At 54.1% G+C, this 22582-nt stretch overlaps 1 protein-coding gene across 6 annotated transcripts in view; it reads right to left on the minus strand.

The window, feature by feature from the left end:
- PBX1 (pre-B-cell leukemia homeobox 1) overlaps positions 1-22582 on the minus strand; it is a 138684-nt gene that overhangs the window by 36552 nt on the left and 79550 nt on the right. Inside the window, exon 1 of one of the 6 annotated variants that reach the window (XM_010581662.1) lies at positions 18710-19010. The exons of the other annotated variants lie outside the window; for them this stretch is intronic. Coding sequence (XP_010579964.1) covers positions 18710-18794 — 85 coding nt within the window. The 5' untranslated portion in view covers positions 18795-19010. Of the gene's footprint in view, positions 1-18709; positions 19011-22582 lie in introns of those variants that run through there. 6 annotated transcript variants of the gene reach the window in all.

Consider the following 22582-nt stretch of genomic DNA (forward strand, 5'->3'; position numbering starts at 1 on the left):
TCACCCCAGCTCCTGCCACGGGCAGGGGACGGGGCCCGGGACCAACCTCTAGTGCTCGGAGCAGCAGCCGCAGGAGATAAAGGAAAGCAGGGTGAGATTCAGCACTGCTCTGCTGCTGGGCCAGATTTGAGCGGAAGATGTAACTCAGCTAATTGACCACAGGCTGGCCTGGCTCAGGAGAACAGCGTCTACCACGGAGAAAAGCCGGTGGCTGGAATGGTGAATTGGCATTACAGACAGCAGAGGGGAGGAGGATAACACAAACGTGTGCATGTGCCCCTATTCTCACACCTCTTGGAATGCATGTGGGATTTTCTTCCAACCCTAGATTGTGATATGGGGCAAAAGAATCAGATTTTGCTATTGCGATGAGACGAACAGGCGGTTAAACACAGGGCTCTGCCTCAGTCCCTCCAAGGGCAGCACCTGCTGCGCCAGGACCTCACCTTCTCCTGGTGGAGTTTGGGTGATGGACCAGAGTCCCCTCCGCAGCACCAGGAGAGCAAATTGTCACTGAAGGACAGAGTAAGCCGTCGTCCCCACCCCAGGAGATGGATCGGACATGGCCTTGGTCACGCCTGGAGACACGTCCCAGCCGGGAGCATGGAGTGGACGTGGGGCTCCCTAAGCCCTGCAGGAACAAATCAGCGAACAAAAGACGGGATTGCTCCCAGGACAGGTCCAGCTATAAACCGACCCCCCCCCTCTGAACGCCAGTTGGGCTGGGATCTGCGCGGTGCTTTGCATATGAATTCTTCTTGCTGAAAAGAAATGGGTCCTTTGAATGAGCTGAATCTGCTAATGAGAAGCCGGGGCCTCCAGAGCCCCTCTGAGGACAAGGGTCCCATTTCGACCGCCCCAGGCCAAGCCCTGAAACCTGAGAACAAACAAAGAGAGGTTTTCCCCCAGAAGGAAGCTGCCTTTCCAGCCTGCTCCCCTCTCGGAAAGGTCATCTCCCCTGGACACGCAGTGCCTGCAAACTGCTGCTCAATGCACAAAGCGGCCGGGGCAAGAAAGTCATAGGTGAAAAGACTGGCAAGAGCCCAGGCTGAAAAGCTGCATTTCAGATTCCCTTCTCCTGCCATCCTTCAAAAAAGATGACCCGTTAGACTCCAGCCAAGGAAAGCTAGCTTGGAGCTCGTTACATGGCAATGTCCCACTCAAGTCTCAGGTTTGCTAAATAATTTGAAGGTACCCGCTGCCCATCACATGGTCGAGAGCGCTGCCACTCTGTTGCCAAGTTGATGGCCTTGCCGTGGGCTAGATTCGAGATTTTGTGTAATATAGGAAAGATTTTCCACATCTCAGAGCTGAGCCATGGCAGGAAATACACTGTTTTTTCCCTCCCTTTCTCTCTCACAAAGCAGGCAGTGCAGAACCACCACAGACATCCTTACCAAAGGCTGGGGACAGACATGTAACAGCCTCCCGCTGCAGAGCACACCGGGGCCATGTCCTCTCCCTCCACTGCCAAGGGACCTCCCTGCCTCCTGCTTACTGGCACGCTCTCTGCCCAGAACCACATTCCCATTTCCAGCAGCAACCTTCTCATGCAACCCACGAGCTGAACATTGCCCTTATCACTCTTTCGCTTACTTGAAGGCAGCCTCGTTCCCTGGTGCTTGGAGAAGGTGGCTGCAGGAACAGCATATCCTTTTTTTGGTGCACGCAGACAAGAGGGAAGCAAAAGAGAAAGAATAAGCAACTATTAAGCAACTATTAAGCAAGGACCGTCCACCCAGGGTGAAACCCCAGGGATGGGTTTTGCAGTAGGAAACCTACCGCCCTGGCAAAGGGGAGGTTGCAGCCAGTGCCGAGTACGAGCAGATTAGAAGTTCCTACCATCAGTGATCATGTTCTCTGAGGTCAGCCATGGCCCAGGGTCTCTCCTCGTGGAGGCTGGACGCTGCTCTTCCCTGAGAGACAGGCTCTCCCATTCCAGATGCATTAGAAACCATCCCTCCCCACGTCCAACTCTCTGGCAGCCATGGTACCAGGCAATTCAAAGCCCTCTCCATGAAAAATTCGAAAGTAAGTTATATGCCTATGAGGATACGTCAAGTCCAAAGCACAAATAGCAACCAAAGGTATTGGAAATCCCACCCCAACTCCTGTAGTGTAGCCACCATTTAGATGCAACACACCAGCCACTGGACAACTTCAGGCACCTACTCTTGGTAGTGGCCTGTACTGGGACAATATCAGGCCACTTCACAGTGTTAGAGATGTCACCTAGAGGACAGGACCAGAGCCAGCCTCCCTGGAGCCCATATGCATGTAACCCCTGTGTGTGTTTGAAGTACCACAGCCCTCCAGGACTAAATGTTTCTCTAACTCCTTGCAGACGTCCCTCACACACAAGGTCTTTCTCTCTATGCTATACACAGATCACATCAAAGCCTACCTGAATGCTCCTCTTCCATTTGCTTCGTTTCCAAGCTTGGTCCACTCACAGCACCACAGAAAGCTCAGTTTGCCCAAGCCTACACAGTCCATCAAGCTCCCATGGCTAAGACATGCTATTTTGAACCCAACTTTGCTGGGATTCAATGATTTCGGGCAAATAAAGGAACACATTTTTCGCACGATGCTCAATCCCTCGCGCCACCATGCCGACCTGCTGAGCCTGGCGTCAAACCCGGTCCTCGAGCGCGCCAGACAAAGCCCGACTCTTTGAAAGGCAACAGCCGGTCGGCAGCATTTTAAGGCCAGAAAACAGCTCCGAACGTTCAGTTCCTTCTTTAAATAGAGGCCCCTTCTGTAAACGATCTGTTTGGACAGGAGGGAGAGTGCTGCAAGAGTCCAAGCGCTTGTGAAATAGGATCGGCTGCCTTCGCTCCCGCTCCATTCAAAACATGTGGGGGGAAGAAAGAAACCCAAAACTGGCAGGCAAGGGGGGGAGGAGAGAGCCCCTGCACCTCCGCGCTGCTGGAAAGGTGCGAGACACCAGAGAAAATGGGAAAAATAATTAAAAAGGATCAATTAGTGGCATTTCTGTTCCGAAGTGCCTGCGTGTGTTTAATTATATTCCATGCAAGAGGTTGTTGAGGCAGATTTCTGTGCTGCGGGGCGGTGGTGTAACGGGATCTGGCTCTACCTTCTACCCCAGACAACCCCGCTCCGGGCTTTACCACCAAGCTCACCCATCTGCATGGTTTGGCAGCACCCTCAGGCAGAGGGGTGCTGACACCCAGCCCCACAGCGCACTGGCCAGACAGACGGACACACAGCTCCCCCCTGCTCCTTCAAGAGAGGCCCCTGCCATAAACAGAGAGAAGATTAAAAAGGGAGCAAAAAAAAAATTCTTTGCCCGACTCCGGCTGCGTCCCAGATCAAAGATCATCTCCAGCGAGGCCATCTGGTCCTTGTAAATGTAAAACCAAATTGAAAGCCCTGCCCTCACCTCCTCTGACTCCCTCGGCAATATTGCTTTTACCGGCCGGTGACGGAGAAGGAGCTCGCAAAAGGCATCTGTATGTAATATAGAGCCCCCGTGCAGCTGGGCTATAGGTTTGCGACCCCCCTTTTTATTAATCACAAAGCAGAGGTAAATGTTTTCTTTGGATCTCCAGGGGCCCTATTATTCCCAGGGGCTTTGGGAAGAGCCCACGGCAGCAATCCTGGGATGGAGGAGGGCTGCTCTGCATCCCCATCACTTCTCTCCAGCTGAGGACCTGGTTGTCGTTCCTGTCCCTGTTTAGAAAGGGACACACCGGGAGGGGAAGATGTCCCCACCACCCCAGCAGTGTCCCCCACCATCACAAAAGCCATGCAGCGCCATCCTTCCCCAGCCCAAGCAGGTTTCTCCTACCACCGCTCCCAGCCTGGGATGCAAAAGGGGATGCAGAGGCCAGCAAATAAACAGAGAGAAAGAAGAGGACTGAACTGAGCACTTCCAAAAAGGGGATACAATACATCTGAGCCAAAAATGACTTGTGAGAAACCCCGCCATTGCCAACCCAAATACTCCAGGCTCGACTTGAAAGGCAAGTGGGATCCGCTATAGAGAGGAGAAAGCTACACGGGAGACGTCGCAGGCAAAGAGGAGGCAGCTTGAGGAATTCCTACCCATCAAGCTTTATTGTGTTATTCCAACTAAGCAGAGACAAAAAGACAAATCTCAGCTCCCTACTTTCATTTATAATTGAACCCAGTCCAGAAGGATGGAGCAAGTACCATCTGTAATGCAGAGTGCATTAGCAGCCGGCAGAATGAAATATTCAAATTACTGTAGGCTACCTCGCATTTTAATGACAGGGTTACAAAAACCTGACTTGTAAGTGGAGATTGGACTGGAAGAACAGAAAGTTTGTTTTTCCAGTGCATGAATTAACCTAACAAAATGTTACTTTCAGGAAAAAAAAAGCATTTGCGTGGTTAATTCTGCAACATATCCCAACAGGCTCACGAGAAGAAAAAATATTATTCCATTTAGCTATCCTAATTGATATATTGTCTGGGGAGATGAAAAAACTCGGGGAAAAAAGGGCAAGGCTTTTTCCTTTTGGCTGAAGATACTAAATAAATAGACGTAGGCATGCACAAACCTTACCAACACGCACAGGTCCCGTACACGGGGATGTGCAGCAGCACATATGTGCATCCATGGGGTGTGTCAGTGCAATACGTGCACGAGCCGTAGCCTTTCGATGCCGTGCACAATTTGAATATGCAAATCACCCCTTGATTTTCACGCTTGTGCCTGTGCCGGGATCCATTCGTTTTGATATCGTTAATCAGGGCTGCCGAAAAGCCTGACACAGTAAGTGGCTGTAGCCCCTAGCAGTAGTCAAGATAGAGTGACAGGCTCCATTTAAGATGTCACAGCATATAATAAAGTGTAAAACTATACTTAAAATAAACGAGATAGAAACAATAAACTTGACTCTGGGTTTGAACTTTCTGGGAGAGTGGCAGAGAGACGCGAGCACACGCGTGTGCAAGCGGGCACGGGGCTGGGGTGCCGGGAGAGGATGGTCCCCCACCAGCCTGCCACCCAGGTGAGAGTGAGGAGGGCTGCCTTCCGCATCCTCCAAAGGAGTCGAGCTTCTCAGCAACCCTACAAAAACAACCGGTCTGCATGTGGGACATCTCTGGAGCTCCTGGAGGTGGATGTTAAGGAGAAGGAGGAAGACAAGGAGACGTAACTGGGATCTGCTAGGGACCGAGGGGACGGCCAGGCCACGACAGGCATTGAGATTCAGGCAAGGAGCCCACTGAAGGGGCTGAGCTTTGCTTCCAATACCTCAGCAGCACCACAGGTGTCGCCTCCAGGCACATGAATGGAGGTTGAAACAACCTAGTCCAAACCACCCTTCCCTCCCGGGCACCCAGGGAGCACCACCAGCTCCTGGCCACACTCCCGGGGTGTCCCTTCCCCTCCATTCCCAAATGGTAGCACCAGGATGGGATGGAGAGGCAGCGATGTCCTCAGCATCTCCACCCTGGGCTTGGCCACATGCTCCAGGACCAGGAGCCACAGCAGATGCTGGAGCCCTTCCCTTGCAGGATCAGGATCAGGCCCATGCGGGGGAGGGCCCCCCATTCGAACACATCCAAAAGCCCCATTTCACTCCCCAAATCACCCCTCCACACCCCAAAACCTCCTGTGTGCCTGACAGCTCTCTGTGCTGAGAGAAACCAGTCGCTCTCCCTCCTGCTAAGCAGTTAAATTAGAGAGTATTCAATTAATAACAGCTGAATATTCTGTCACATTTAGGAAGATGTATGGTAAGACAAGCGAGTTGTGATGTCTGTGACAGAAATGATAAAAGTTCTCCCGACACAGCCTGGCAGATACTTGGCTGGAGGAACCGCTTGCTCTCATGGACTCCAACGTCAGCACAGACACCAGGCCCAGCGCCGCCTTCAAAGGAGAGACACTCCAAATTGCACGGGAGTTGCCAAAATCATTTGCAGGCAGCTCCCTCCCACCCTCCTTCTGGGATCCATCTGAGATGCAGGGATGAGACCCTGGAGAAGACCTTGGCCAAGAGAGGTCTGAAACAGCGCCTGCCAGCCACCACATGGCAAGCATCACTCAGCAGAAGCTCAAACCCTCCCATGTCACCTAAAGGCCATTCGATTACGCTCTCCCCCCCCCGCCCCAGGCTGCCTCAGTTTACCCAAAGGGACAGTGATCATATCCCAAGCAATGCACCCCAGGGGGGACTGGGGCAGCGCCTGCATGGCACCATGACCATCGGCAAGCACCTGCCATCCGGTAAGACGTTCTCCATCTAATTTACAGATGCGGCATGGCCAGGGGACACACGAGAGCGGTGCTCTCGAGGCCACCTCCTCTTCTTCTGGGGAGTTGTTTTTCACTGGTGTTGTTTGCGAACACAGTTTTGTTGCTAAGAAACTACCTTCATATTGCTCGGAGAGCAAAGACAAAGCAACCGTCAAAATAACACCGTATTTTGACAGTAGCCAGATCGTAACCATAAATGATCCATTTTCCCTGCTCTCCTGTATGCTCGTTAACATGGTCTAAATACCATACTCCCATATATAACCTGCACCCTATACGTACGCACGTGTAGCACACACAGGCACCAGGGACCTGTGCCCCGTGTTGGGGGGGGGGCTCCATCGCATCTGTTCAACCCCAAGCGAAAGCTGAAGGAATCAGACCGGGGAAGAAGAGGGGGCTCTCCAGGGAGACCCCACGGCTCCCTTCTAGGCAGCAAGATGGCACAAGGTCTTTAAGCAAGAGATACGTGAGAAATAACAGGGAGAAAGCAAGACCTCTGCCTGTGTCTCCACAGCAGCTAGCTCTGTGCATTGGCCCTTCTTTGGGGAGAAATGTAATTATCTGTTGGCTTAGGGTTTGTTGGGTCGGTTGGGGTTGCTCGTTGTGTTTTGGTTTTTTTTTTAAGTCCCAGGGCAGAAAAATGGAAAAAATAAAACCCATTCACTGCTCAGTTTCCAAAGTGTTCTGTGCCTCTTGCTGCTTTCACGATGGGGAGATCCTGCCACACAGGGAAGATCAGAGCACCCCCTCACCACCACCCTGACACAGATACGTTGCCAAGCCAAGTCCCCCGGATCCTGAAAACCAGTTTGCCAACGCATGCACCTCCTAGGGCAGGAGGACATCTCTACCGGTCCTGCCAGAGCATCTCTGGCCCCTCTTTGTTGGTCCCACTGCAACTGGGAGGATCTGGATGGGTCCCAGAAAAGATGTTAAAAGCAATGCATCTGCCCCCCCGCCCCCAAAAGGCAGGAAAGGAGCAAAAGCACCTCCAGGGCAGCAGCAGCTGCAGGACGATGCTTCTTGTGCTGATCCAGGACCATCCAGGATGATGCCTGAAGCTAAAAGGCTTGGTGGACGCAGCGGTGCAGTGAGGTCGGCATTGCCCTAGTCGCGCCAAAAAGCTAGAGGAAAGCAAATGGCCTGTTTACAAACATCCCATGTGCTCGGAGGGCAGTAGGTAAAGGCAGGAGGAGAAAAGACACCTGGGCTGTGCCCCCTAACAACTGGGAATGAAACTCACTTCGCTGGAAAGCCTCGGCATCACAGGAATCACCCTGGGCACAGGCAGGGCGCTGCAGTCAGGTGCCAGTGAGACAAGTGGAGCAGCAGGCAACTGCCACGCAGGCAGGGACGCGGGTAACCGCCGGGCAGGCAGGGTCACGGACCTCGGCACCTTGTACCCACCCTGCTGCAAAAACCCCCGGGGCCACGGCCCTGCTGCCGCTGATTTACAGGCAGAGGGAAAGGCAGGTAAAAGGCAAGGCTGAAACTGCAACCTGTCACGCCAAGGCAACCCAAAGGGCCCTCTGTTTTTGCAAACCCCTGGTGCAAGAAAGGATGCCCAGAGTCACAGCACAACTGCGGTGGCTTCCACCACCCCGGCCACACAGCAAACACGGACCTGCCGTCCTTGACCGTGATGCACCCGCGTCAATCACTGGCTCGAGAGCTGACCGAGAGCACGAGCTCACCACCAGCGAGGGATTGCATCAGTCTGCTCTACAGCCCTCAGTGTGCACTTGTGCAAACAGCAATGCCTGCAGGCAGGGACCAAGGGGCTTGGGAAAGCAGTACCCCGCCTTGGATGCTTTTTAAGGCAAATAAGGAAGCAAATTGAAGCCCTGGGATGTGATCCTGCAGTATCTGGGTTGTTTGACTCTTCCCCTGGGCCAGTTGGAGCGTGGCTCTGGCTGATCCCTTGCTCAAGCGCAAGACGCTTCTGCATGTACCCGAAACCCCAGCCCAGCACTGAACGGCTCGTCTCCCATAGAGCAGCAGCTTGCCACGTGTGCTTTCCCTGCCAAAACCCCCAAGCTCCATCCCACAGTAGGAGAAAAAGGGAAGGGCGAGAAGAGCTCTGTCAAAACCCACCAAACCCCAAACAACATTTCTCCACAGCAGAACAAAGCCCTCGGAAATCTCTTCTCCGCTTGGATCCCCCGACCCACATGAAAGCGGCATTTTTCTGGGCTAATTACACAGGCTGCTCTGAGCCTCCTGGCAGAATACAAGCTGCAAAGGCAGACATCAAAGGGCTCCCAACTTTAAAATAAATAGAGAGCAAAGACGGCACGGTCTGTGGGAGATCTCTCCCCGTTGCCTGTGCTGGCCGCCTGGGCTGAATGTTGGAGGTGACTCGGTTCACGAGACCCCTGACAAAGGCAAGCCAGGGGAAGGGGGGGAGCAGCTAGTTTTTATTTGCATGGCATGTTCACAGCAGGCACAGAAGGGGTGTTGGTCCTTGCAGGACCAGCCATTGTCACAGCAAAGCTTTCTGAGACCTCCATCCAAGGGAAGGACCAACTATGGAGCCTGTCTGCTAGCTGGGGTGAGCAAACTGTGGGGTGCTGGATGGAGCAGCCAAGGTTGGGTTGTGGGAGAGGATGGGACAGGAGTCACTGCCACGTGCCAGTCAGTGGTGGCTGTCATCACAGATGGGCTGAGCACCAGCCCTGGATGCTGCATGCCTCAGTTTCCCCAGAGGTGAATGCACCCATTGCACCTGGAGCTCCTGAGATGGGATTTTCCAACCAGGTGCTTCACCCTAAAAAGCAGCCTTCTAGAGGAAGCCTTGGTCCTGCTCAAGCAGAGTCACAGCCCATGCCTGCAGCTCCTGATGGACAAGAAACCTGAACTCTGCTGCTTCCCATTCATTTGGGAGACAGAGAAGATGCCTTTACTGTCCCCTCCAGGAAAGGGGCACCAGCCCCATACCACCAGCACCCCATGGCCATCTGTCCCCCCTCCTGGCCCAGAAAGCGGCAGACTCTCCTGGCTTTCAGCAGGACGCTCTGACGTACCGGGCATGATTTGCGTCGGAGGTGACTGGGGAAGATGAAGCCATCTTACCAGCTCCTCTGGCCCCCACCTTTCACCCTCTCCTTTGGGCTTCATAAGGCCTTGCAGCACGGCCAGTACATGCTCTGCAGAGCAACCAGCCCTTGCTCCTTCTCGCTGACGAGCGCAGAGATGCCTCCGGAACAGCAAGGCATGACCAGAAATCCTATGGGTCTTCAGGTTTTGGTCCTTCCATGGGCAGCAATTACCCAGGAGCGCTGCCACAAGACATTTCTGCAGCGCCTCAGAAAAGGACAGGGGCAAGGAAATCCACAGGGGATGCTCCGACGTTCAGGAAGATCAGCGCACACAAAACTGTCACGCGAGGGATGCCAACTGCACTCGTGAATCCAGCCTGGTCCAGCCCTTGGTCTCCCCACTTCTCCCCCAGTCTTGGCTCCAGGGGCACGGGGCCAAGAAGAAGGGCCGGACAGCACCCCGCTTCCTCCTAGGGAGGAGAAGGAAGATGAAAGGAAGGATGAGGCTGGGATGGCCGAGCGTGGGATGTGAGGGGAAGGTGTCAATTAAAGCAATGAGGCCCTCCGCATCCCCGCGCCTGACAGCCGGGCTGAGCGGAGCTGACAGCCGGAGCGCCGGCTGGCTTCCCCGTCTCGCTCGCCGGAGCACGCTTCCCCCCCTGCGCACCCCCGGCTCCAAACCGGCAAGGCCGGGGCATGCGGACACCGGCAGCGCGTCCCTTCCCCTGCCCCCAGAGATGCTCCTAATAATGGGAATTATCATGATTTAGGGCTTAAGCAGGCCACAGCCAGCCTGGAGGCGGATGGCAGCGAAGTGGTTGGGGCTGGGTGGGATCACAGAGAGAGGCACCAGATGATGCAGAAATAACTAATGAGAGCTGCAAGGTCTCAGCCCCTATGCAGGATGGCATCCGCCGGGTGCCGGGATGTGGGGAAGGTGGCAATCCAGCAGACACCGGCTGGCAATTTGCCCCACCGGGCGGCCAGCCTGCATCCCCGCTCCCCCTTGCCTTCCCCCGGGAATTGCATCCCGGGAGCCCCTGCTTCAAACCCCTGCCTGCCCTCCCCGCAGGCTCAATCTGATTACTGCTGATACACATCTCCTCCTGGGCTCCAAAACACGCTCTTCCCAGCTGAAGGATTCGCAGGGACACGGAAAACTTGTCCTGATTGCGGCGTTAATGGTCGTGTGGCCCATGTCATCACCGAAATGGCCTTAGGGGGAGAGCTGATGGGTCTCTGAAGTCATCAGGACTACCCCACCTCATCTTGCTCCCCTTATTAAAACCATTCATCCTGGGAGCTAAATGAATATGTTTCATCTTCAAATGCTGAGACACAACAGCAAGCAGGCAGAGATCTAATAGAACAATACCCATCTAATCATGCCTATTTTTCTCTCCCCATCCTGCCTTCATATTACACACGTGGCCACAAGACCAAGCCGGGGTTGCAGGCAACGGGTGAGGATGGGGCACGGCACGCTCCCACCTTTGCCCCCACCGCTGCACCTCCCTCCCCCCACGCCAGGGTCTTCCTCCCTCTGCTACAGTGGAAAAAGCCCCAGGACTTTTAAAACTAATAAGCCTGATAGCTAGAGAGCCTAACAAGTCTGAGGGAGCCAGGGAAGCAGGGCAAGTCCTCCGCCACCGGCAGACCCCTGCTTCCCATGGGAATACTGCATGCCATAGCGTCCATGAATCATTTTGGCGCTCCTTCCCGCACCTACAGGTTTTCCCAGCTCCCGTTCCCTTAGATACAGGGTTGATTTTTTTTCCCTTGTTTGCTAAAGCACCTTTCTGCACGCACGATGCTGGGGGAAGCATAACAATTTTGTGTCTCTTGCATATGAAGGGTCTCCAGCAAGGTCCCCAGCTGGGGACAGGCCGGTGGAGGACACAGCAGGTGGGAGCATCAAGAAGGGCTGAAGATGGGTAAGGTGGTTAATCCGTCGCATCTTTCAAGAGCCTGCCGGAGACGCTGCTGGCCTCCCCTTCCTAAACAGAGTTTGCACAGCAAATCCCCGCTCTATCTAATTATTAACAATAATAACGGTGGCTGGCTCGCTGGATGCCATCTGGAGCCCTGCCACACGTGCCCGCCGGCCCCGGGAGGGCTGGGAAGGGGCTGACCCGTGGGGCGAGGGCCAGGGCTGGGGGCCGGCTGGGCAGTGGGTACCAGCTCGGGATCGCCCCGAGGACCTGGTGGGCCCACCCAAGCTGCCGTGCTTGTGTTCGCTGCTGTGGCAGGCTTCATAAGGCTCCGCTCTTTGACTGGCGTTGAGTTTATGTGAAAGTAATTAACAGTAATTAATCCTTAATTACAGTAATTAGCCAAGTCGCAGTAAATTAAACCACATCTGGAGCAGATGAGGGCTTCCGAACGGGAGGCTAGTGCAGGCGACAATCGGAGAGATGCTGAATTCATCTGACAGCATCTGATTAAGGCTACCTGTTGCAAGCAGCTCATTTGCATCGTGTTTTTGTTTGCGTTTGCCAGTAACCCTTTCAGCTGGGCTCCCAGCCCTCACCTCCACTCCCCCTGCCCTCTTCTACCTCCCTATCTGCCCCTGTAGAGCTGCATGGATCTGTGGGAAGGAGGGAGCAGCTCCAACCCAAGAGCCAAGGGTTTCCCCACCGTCCACCGTCCCCCCGACCAGTCCAGGCTACCCGAGGGCAGTGGGGATGAGCCCGCATGGGGCAAGGGAGCCGCTGGGCTCCCTCGCACCCTCCAGAGAGCAGGAGCTGCTCAGGGGATGGTATATAAACCACCCACCCTGCAGGCAGGCACTGGGCAAGAAATGACTGAGCAGGATGGAAGCAGAGCGACGGAGGCAGCCAGCTTCGCTCCTCGGCTTCCCCACGTCCGTCATCATAACAGCTACAATAATAATAATAACAATAATAATAATAAAAGATCTGGACTCCAAAGGGGACCATATTAGCAAAAAGGGGCAGGTTATTATTAATACCACTCAGCATTTACCCAGTGCCGTGCAACCTCAGAGACCTTTGCTGATGTTTAGCCAAGCTCACAGGGAGGGGGAATCCTTCCCTTCCCTTTCTTCCTGCAGTCGAGAAACCACAAGACAGAGAGGTGAAACAGGGTACAAGAGGCTCAGCTACGGCTTGTCATGTTTAAACACTGAAAGAAAGAGCTCAGGGAGCAAATTGCACCGTGCTGACTTGGTTTCATGCTTTCATCCCACGCAGCCAGGACGCATGGATGGCTCTGAGCTATTAGAAAAATACTGGGGACGATTCACAAAAACATCTTACATTCTTCTGGTCCTCAAACTGCGCCACTCACCAGCAGCCCAGACCTTGGGGGACAAGGATTTCCATCAAGGCAGGGAGATGCTAATGGGATTTCAAGAGCAGAACTGCAACCATGATAGTCCAAAAGCAATTGCCCAATTTCAGTAGGTATTGCAAAAGCGTCAGGGCTTAATTGCACACAATTAATGAGCATGAAGGTCCTGCGCATCTTGCCTTTACATCATACAGTACAGGGTGGATGGGTGGTATACCTAGGCTCCTGAAGCCCAGGCAGGGAGTGCCTTTGATACCGAAATATTGTCCCTCCTCTGGAACTAAAAGCATTCAGGACTGCCAAAGCCAACAGCTGATACAGGCCCTGGAAATGATCAGAAGAACCTCATTTTATGAAACTCGGAAAAGAGCTATGTTTGCCTCTGACTGCAAAATAAAAGCAACCTTTTGAATTTCCTGCAAACACAAGAGCCTTGCAGAAAAAAATAAGGTTTCCCCACCTCCGCTTTGACTCTGCATCAGGCAGGATTCCCCTGTACCACTGAAACCCAGCCAAGCGCTGAAACAGCCACCGAACAGCCACCGTCCAACACCTGTCTGTCCCACAAACACACTTTGCCGCCTGGTTCTCTGCTGGAGAAAGGGGAATTCACAGCTTTCCTGACCTCTCAAGGAGAAACATGGTGTCCCTCAGCCCCCAGGGCCACCAGCTGCCAAATGGAGCAGGAAAAATTAAGTAGACTGAGATGATGCTCCACCAAATCTCACCTTCCCAAACTAGGTAGGTCTCTGAACCCGGATGGTACCTCGAGATGGCTGTGCCTGGTACAAGAACAATGTGTGCCAACCCGGGGGAAAGGATTTTGCAGTCAACTTAAAAGAGTGGGGAGGGTTCCTGAATCACACCCCCAAAATGAACTCACACTGTCCTTTCAGTGCAATTTTGCTTTTAATCAATAGTTTTCTAAATAGATATTCCATCAGCTTTGTACTTGAGATCCTTCACAGCTATGGCGTTTACAGAAAATCACATTATCTTGCTGCAGCCAGATTTTTGGCTAAAAAAAATATTAAATTCATATGAATAAAAGATTCCCTCACAAACATCTTCAAGAAATGCAGCCCCCAAATCCACAATGCCAACATTTTCCCTTGCCAAAAAATAACATAAATTGCGAAGCTGTAACCATATAGGCAAAGCCTGCGCCAGTCAGGCAAAAAGTGTGGGACATCGCTCTGCTGCAGAAGCAGTAGTGACCTCAGATGGTTTAATGGTGGAGGCAGGACAGCCTGGTTTGGCCTGCTTCTCCTCCACAGGTATCGGCCAACAGCTATCTCTACAGACCATAGATGCTAAAGATGTGGCCTTCAAAGCTGCAAAATTTTCAACATCTCAACTTGCATGAATAACCAAGTTTCCAGTGTATGGGCAACTCAACACTCTTGGGAAGACAGTCATTTCGGACCCAAGCAGGCGTTTCATTTCAGCTTGTGCATGTCTTTGTATACGAATTTCCTCCAATCTCTCTTGGCTATGAAGCTTCAGCTCTGCACGCACAAGGAAGCCCCCTCCGCGTGCATTGAGAGGCTCAAGAGAAATGGCTCCCAGGACAACTCTCAGCTGTCCCACCCTGGATCAGGACACAATGAGACCCCTCTTCCCAGATGACAGCGCGGGTGAAGCGGTGCAACTTCCTTTGCTCACCTGCCCGTTGCTCCTCTCAATGCTGGCAAAGACTTGCAAGAATATGAGGACTGGGTCGGTGCCTCCTACAAGATGGATCAGCAATGTTGCCGTTGGGTCCAACTAGACCCAAAGCTAAAAGCTCCCTAAACCTCCAGTGCTGCTCAGCCCAGTTGCCCTACCTGCTTGCAACTGGTAGATCTCAAACGTTCAAGCCCATGTTCTTCATGGTGGCTCTGACCTGCTCAAGTAGCAACGCGAGTCCCTTTTGCTTTTACTTACGTGGCTGGGAACACACGTCCCTGCTCTTTGCACTACAAATTACTGGGAAAGCACCAAGGGAAACATCCCTCCCATGTAGGTGGCGTGACTGTTCACTCCACCAAGTTGACCCTCTCCACCTTTTCAAGCCCAAATAGCCCCTCGGGACTTTTGGTGCAAAAGTCCTTCAAAGAGCAACCCAGTAGCTGCTCCATTTCCAGTAGTTCTGCACCAGGTCAAACGAGAAAACAAATACAACCACAGAAAAACTAGTGATGCCGTGAAGAGGGGAGGCACATCGCGCTTCTCCTCTCCAGGGGATGGGATGGGAGATGTGGCCATACCCAGTGACACAGCCAGGTGGGCTTCCCCAGCCATCAAATATCATCATTTTTGGACCAAACACGAGCGTGGAAGTTTTAACCTGAAAACAGAGTGTGGGGGGTGGGGCAATTCCCAAATAAAACCAACTAAACTAAGCCTCCCCGCCTTACAGTCCAGGAAGGCAACCTGGCCCAAGGACCTGGGGCTGGGGAGGCAAGAGGTGGCAGATCTGCTGTCACCGCAGACAGATGCACGCACGCATGTTTTACGGACATGTGTGCACTCCTATCAGGCCGAAGACTTGGGTCCTTCCTCATCTGCACAGTTCGAATTAATTATACACTTTAATTTCATGAATTATTAATTTGATTCTGACTCGGCAGCTTACGATTATCCAGCGCTACAGACTATGCAATTCCAGCTTCATTAAAACATCACCAGCTGCCTGAGAGACAGACATTAAATAGTAGAGAGTAATAATAAAATTAAGCTCCCTGCGCATAGCAACAGAGTCTTCCCCAGCCACACGCGGTGAGGGCCCAACTGGTAAATAGGTCCCTTCCAGGAGCTTTATTCCCTTCCTAAGGCTGGTCCCCCCCCGCTCCCTCGCCAGGAGGATGCTGCTCCCAGGGTGCATGCCACTGGAGGACCGGGGGTCTGCAAGAGCATCCCTGGGATGGGGGGCATGGCCAGGCGATGAGAGCGAGCGGCATCCCCCTCCCAACACCCTCCTTGGCACCCGCAGCAAGGACGGGGAAGGCTCCGGGGCTAACATTGCCTCCAAATAAATAAAGCTGGAGCGCTGCCTCCCAGCGTCTCCCTGGCAAAACAATTTATAGAGGGAAAATGTCGGAATTTAGACATTCCATTTAGCTGCTTCAGAAATCTAAGGACCCCAAACCTTGTGGGATTTGAGAAATCGATGGAATTAATTAAGGGAGATGTCCAGCGGTCTCCGCTAAGTAATCAGCAGGTACAGTAGACCTGAAATTCTATAAAGAAAAATGGGAAGGGATGACATTGAAGGAGGCAGTGGGGATTAAAAAATGAGCATCCGAGTGGTAAAGGCGCACACCCATTGATCGCTGCATTACGGATTAAGGCTTCAACGAGCAGCCAGAAGATTCTGTAGCAGAAAATGGTTACAGAGGATGAGCATGAGCAGAGCGGATATATATAACCTCTGACAGCCAGGAACAACCGAGACAGAGGACAGCTCTGCAGCGATCCCCACAGCAAGAAAGTTTTGGGGAAGGGGAGGAAGGGGAAGCGGGGTGGGAACTTGGAGGGAGCCATTTTGTGCAAGGGAACCCTGTCCAGGAGGAGGGAGCGGTGTCCCCTGCCCACCCCTGGGAGGAAGGTGGAGGGCAGCACCCAGAGCTGGTGCCATATAGGGGGACATTGGGGTGGGCAGCGAGGTGGGGAGGGGGCACTTGCGCACTGGCCTGGGAGGCCGCTCCATCAGCAGAAATGCCTAGGAATGAGGCGCAGCCCAAGCAGACACATCCACACAGACTAGACCTGCTGCCCTGCCTGCCACAGGGCTCTCCAGACCACGCTTCACCTCTCTGCCCTGCCGCGGGCTCTCAAGGAGAGCTTTAATCCTATGCCCCTTGGCGGTCCTGTGCTTTGGTTTCCCAACCATCCCACCTCCCATGAGACCGCATCCGAGCCCAGGAAGGCACCGTCACCACTCAGACCATGTCCGCGTGGCAGCAGCTACCCGAGGTCGCTCTGCCCACAGCACAGCCTCAGAATGCACAGCTACCTGCCCCCGAAAGCCAGGCTGGACCCTCCTCGCAAGGGCAGCTGTGGGCAGCAGCAGGCAACGCTGCGTTCAGGGGCAGGTTGCCGGTGAGCACCATCCACCTTCAGGAAGGAAACAAGTAGGGCATGATCATGTCTTCAGACACTCTGGGTATGTACCGGAGGGGAATAAAGCAAGATCACCCGGGAGGTGCCACCCTGAAACCTCCCAGCATGCAGCCACCCACCCACGCAGCACTAGCCATTTGGGACCAACCACAGACAAGACGTGCTTCTCCAGAGGTCCCAAGCATCGCCCACACCACAGTACCCGACCACTTTGCATGGCAGCCGGTTCAGACAAGACTTCAGCAATGTAGTGAACTCAATTTTCCATGCTTAAAATGGATCCTTGCTGGGAACATTACAGCTGCATCCAATGCCTTGTGCAAATAGAGCTGCTGCGTGGAGGAAACCCTTGGGAAGCAGCAGCACCCCACTCAGCCATACTGCCTTCCAGGCCAAAACTGAATTGGGATTGTTGGAACATTTCAATGAAAAATTTCAAAAATAAAACCAAACCCCCTGGAGCCACATGCAGCGGCAGCTCCATGTCTGCGGAGGTCGCGGGGCCAGGGCCAGCCCCCCATCGCCCTCCCGCCCGCTCCTCATACATATGCATCACTGCAAGCCAGCGCAAGCTAAATGTCAGCGGTGCCAGCATGTGCGCACAGCTGGAGGGGACCCTCGCTTCGCAGGACAAAGGCAGGCACTTTGGGGTATGGGAGGCACAAACCGCCCAGGCACAGCGGGGAGAAGGGCTCACCCCACACATGGATGCAGCCGTGGGCACCCAGCTGCTTCAGGGGGTGGTTGAAAGCTAGCGAGGCTGGTGAGGCCAAAGCACGCTTCCAGCAAACGGCTGTTTGCAGCCCTGTGGGTGCCTGGATGGGTCTGGCAGCCCCTGTGCCCCCACCCTGGCACTGCCGCTCCCACCACCACCACTCCCACACACACAGGAGTTTCTCCATCCTTCATCCCTTAAATATCTTTCAAAAATCTGGTGGGGACCAAAAAAGCATGCCTGAAGGTCACGGGCATTTTGAGCCAAACCCAGTGAGAGTGTCCTGGCTGGGGAAGGGTTTGCAAAAACATCCTCCCTCCCCAGTGTGAGCTGGGCCACCTTCCCAGTCCTGCAGGAAACACGCAGCTGTACTCAGATGGGCAACCTCCACAGAGCATCTGGGTCAGTCCTCATGTGTGTCTTTGGGAGACAGAACAGGACACCAAGTGGACCTTGTCCCCTTTGTCATTGAGGAAGACAGTGTCACCTTCTCCATTGCTGGTTGAGGGATACAGAAACCCCAGTCTCTGTGCCAGGCAAGCCACAGGGACCAGGGGACATAGGATGGGCAGTTGCCTGTTCAAGCTGAAGTCAGATGCGCCTGCCTGCAGAAGGCTGAACACGGTGTCCCCAGACCCAGCACAACAAGACACCAGCATAAAGAGGCCATGACCTCATGAGAAAGATGGGTCTAGCAGGCGCAGCAGCATAAACACAGCTCACCCTTTCTCCCCAGAAAGGCCTCCTCTGTGTCCAGGCTGGACTTTGACGGCCCTCTCTGCCCCCACATCTCTGCACATCCTTGGATCAAGCCCCTCCGGCTCCAGCCCTGGGTTTCCTCAAGCCAACCCCAACCTGCCCCCAGGCAGGAGCTGCCAATCCCACAGCCCAGGCCAACAGCAACACCTTGCAATCACACTTGGGAGGCCTTACGGGTGCCCAGCGACACGCCAGGCGGTGTGTGTTTTACAATCCATGTGTCGAAGAGCCCTGAGCAAAGGCTGTAGCAGATGCAGAATGTTCAGCAGATTCCTTCCCCTGGCTGCATTACAGTGGGAGGCAGGGAGCAGCCCCGGCCCTCTGCCCCCCGCCTCCCTGGCCCCCAGCAGGCATTTGGCATCCAGTGCCATGAGCTCCCGGGGCAGGCGCGCTCGTTGCCACAAACATCCTCCCTCAAAGCAGGACGCCTTCTCCCATGGGGCAAACATTAGTGGGACAACTGGAAACGTTCAACTTGATTATAATGCTTTAAGAAAAGGTCATGGTGAAATTTCAGCGCTTTACCTTGAGCTCTGTTTGTTCTCTGCGGGATGAGATGGGAAGAGTCAGCTTGCCCTGGCTCGTGGCATCCGCGTAGCTCTGATTGCATTTCACGGGCCGGCAGCAGGCTGTTGAGCCACAGCAAACCCCCCAGCCCTGGGGACTGAGATAAGTCACTGCGGATGCGCTTGCGGGGGCACGCGCTGGACCACCACACGATAGCTGGACCATGTTTTCACTCCAGAAGTTGCCCAATCCTTAGCTGATTTTGCACTGTGTTTGCACTTCTGCTGTCGAAACAGGACAAATACACCCAAAAAGCATGGAAAAGCAGCCAGCAATTCCTAGACAGCATCTCCCTCAGAGTCGGGAAGGTTTTCCAGCACGCCATTTGGCTTCATCTTTTCGGGCCTCAAAAGGAGCCGTAGCCAAATCCGCAATGAGGCAGCGGCACTGTGGGACTCAAGCATCGCTCAAGCATCGCTCAGACCACGGGTGACCCTCGGCCACCACGCCAGTCCCACCAGCACCTTCCCCTGCTCCTAGAGAGGGAGGGCAAAGCAAGAGCAGTCAGTACTGAAGGGCTGACACGGTTTCTGCAGCACTATGAGCAGGACCAGGTCTCAGCCCTCGCTGAGCAGCATGAAGCTCAGGAGCATCCCAGCTTCCCCAGCCCCTATCCTTGCACTCCAGCTTGATTGCTTTGGGACTCATTAACAAGCCACTTTGCTCTCCAAGCTGAGGTGCACAAGAACAACCCACCGAAAGGCCCACAGCTGGTGCAGAAGGTGGCCAGCGCTCCCCAAAACACACAGGCACAGGAGAGGAGCAGCCTAGCATCCCTCCTCCTCTGCGCATCAGAGTGGGAGCAGCTCTGACCAACAGCAAAGGGTTTGCTGTCAGTTGGGTGAGAGGAAAACCAAGGTCAGTTTTGTCTGTGGCCAACTGCCCCCAGCACCATTCCTGCTGCAATAATTAAATCTGTCGTCCGACAGTTTGCTGCTGGGGGAGTTCTCAAAAGGTCTCCAAGCAGAGCCAGGAGATGAGCGCTAGTGGAGATGGAGCCCTCTGCACCTGCTGGGGTCCGGGCTGCCAGGTCCAGTTGGGTGAAAGGAGGAGGAAAAGCCTCCGGGAGCTGCCTTCAGCTAGGATGCCTCCCCAGGAAAAGGAAAGGGAAGCCAGCAGAGGGTTTTGGGGAGAGATTTTAAAACAGCCAGTTCCAGCAAACCGGACCAAAAGCCCGAGGTGCTGAGTGCTCTTGCAGCACCTGGAGGTGGCTGAGAAGGGCTCGGCATCCTTCCCCGGAGGCGGCTGCCACGATCCAGCCTGCAAAGCGTTCCCCAAAGGGGAAACGGTTCAAGAGGCTACCGCAGCGCAAATTATTATTTCCTGACGCCTGCTGATGCAGCCAGAGCGCATGGCCGACGTGACGCTCCTCCACAAGCTAGGATGGAGCTGATGGGTCCCCTCGGCAGCATCCTTCCACTGAAAGCCAACCTCGGCAAAGGTGATGCTTGCTTCAAAGCCGAGGAGGACAGAATCAGCCTCAGCTTGTCGGTGGGGCCGTGGCGGACCCCGGAGGCAGGCAGACCCTCATCCCCGCAGCGCTTGCTCTCGCTTTTCCAGAGCACGCAGACACACCTGCCCGCAGAGCCGGGATGCTGTATTCCCACCACTCCAGCAGTGCCACTTGCAACAACTCCCAGCTGCTGCCAAAAGGTATTTTTAGCTGCATTATTTATTTGAACACCTGCCTGAGACTTCAAGGCAGAGTACGGAGACTGAGCAGTGGAGGGAGGGAGGGAGGAGCGGCACTGGGAGATCTGGACCATTTCCACTGGAATATTTGAGAGCGCAGACATGGGCGCAATGGAGCAAGACTCGGGCTACGCCAAGGAAGAAGACGGCGTGGCTGGGATCACGCATCTGCACCACAAACAGCACCAGGTTAGCCTAGCTGCTGGGAATAGCCGAGTACCAGTGCAGACTGGGAAGATGCTCTAGCCACCCTCACTGAGAGGCTGCCTTCAGGGAAATCAGGCTTGTTGGGCATCCCACCACACATGATTTCAAGACACTCTGGCCCAACGTGGTGTCTGCAGCAGGAACATCCAGGTCTCGCTGCCGTAAATCATTTTTTCCATGTAACCCCATTCTGGGGAGAAAACTCAGCAGAACCGCCCTCTTTCAAAATGCCTTTCCTCCGCACAAAACCAATTCCACCCCAAAACCAGCCCGTTGCCCTGTTTCAGAGAGCCAGCCCCAGAGGAAAGAGGATGAAGCAAGCAGAAAGCAGGGGAAGGAGGGATACTGAGAGGAAGGACAGACATACTTCACTCTTATTCCCAAAGATGGAGATGCCCTCAGGGGTCTGGGGGGGGCACAGGGTAATTGAGGGGCACACGGAAAGTATACAACACCCCTGCATTATTTCTGCACATCTTTCTTGCCATCCTATTTACTGATGTGAACAAAACCCGCTGCCTCCCTCCCCTTCTGCTGAAATAATCCCCCTTCCCTCTGAAATCAGCCAGGAAAAGGAGGAAAAAAAAGAAAGAAAAAAAAAAGAAAAGAGCATCTAAAAATAAAGGCCAGGCCAGAGTATGTGCCTCTTCGTTGGGCTCCTGTGCTCACAGATCTGCTTATTTTGGCCTATCTCTCCCCAGCGATAAGGCAGCTAACAGCCCGTTATCAGCCAGTCAGTGAAAATGTGCTCCAGCCTGATTAGGGCTCAGTCTTTGCCAAGGTTATAAACAGCCGTTATCGTTCTCCCAAACAGAATAATCCGGACAGTATCAGCTCAGAAACATATGGGCCACACAGCGAAGATAGCCGCTGACGGACACTTCATTTTAATTGTAACGAGTGGTTAGCAGCAGCCTCCAGACAACAGACACAACTGCCCAATTGGCAGTGGGTTCGCATCTCTTCCTGCATCCCTCCTCCCTCCTGCTCGCCGCCGCTTTTCTCCTCTTCCCTCTGCCTCCCTCCCCTCGACTCAGCACACCCCTGGGTGAGCATCCCTGCGATGCTGGGAGAACCCTGCCCAGTCCCTGCGGGGCTGGGGAGGGGGGAGCAGGGAGGCAGCACCCTCCTGATCTCTGCAGGTGGAAAACGGGCACTCGGTAGCAGTGGCACGAGTGTGGCCATGTCACACCTGATGGGCTTATGGCCAGGCTTGGCATGAGCGGGGAGCAAAAGGGTGCACGAGGCTGCTGCGATGTTGAGGAGGCACCCACGCCCGCCTCTCCGCGGGGGATGGAGGCAGAGCGATGGGTCCCCACCGGAGAGCACAGCACCCACGCACCTGGGTCCCCCCTTCCGTGCAGCATCCCAGCGTTTCCCCGCTGCCTGCCCGTGTGCCAGCTCGGCAGCAGGCAGGGCGCGGGAGGAGGGGCAGCAAACCCTCATTTCACATTCTCCCGGTGTCCCTTCTGTGTCATACTTCTTTTTTTTTTTTTTCCCCTTTCCCCTCTCCCTCTTCCCAAAAGGGGTGGTTTAGCTCAGAGAGTCTTAAACACATTTGCATTCCCAAGACAAGCTTAGGCATAAATTCATCTCAGTACAGGGGCCTTTTTTTCTTTTTTTTTTCTTCCTCCCCGTCCTCCTTCTTTTCCTCCCTTCTCCTTTTCTCTCCAAACCCAAAATGAATTCAGCAAGAACCCTTGCAATTCCAGCACCGTTGCGCTGCGCAACGCGGGATTACAAAGGATACGAGGGCTTTCCTTTTCTTCCGACTCACGGCGTGTGGTGTTGCTGCTTGGTTTTGTTATTAACAATATGCAGAGATAAGGCTCTTAGCCCCATTAGCCGCACTAACCTTCTTCACGCTTTCTTCTTCAGCTAGCCCCAGCTCCCAGAAAGCGCACCTGAGCTCCACCCCCCCCGCAAGGAAAC

The sequence above is a fragment of the Haliaeetus leucocephalus genome, unplaced genomic scaffold (assembly GCF_000737465.1).
Source record: "Haliaeetus leucocephalus isolate CR32 unplaced genomic scaffold, Haliaeetus_leucocephalus-4.0 Scaffold76, whole genome shotgun sequence".
Lineage (NCBI taxonomy): Eukaryota > Metazoa > Chordata > Aves > Accipitriformes > Accipitridae > Haliaeetus > Haliaeetus leucocephalus.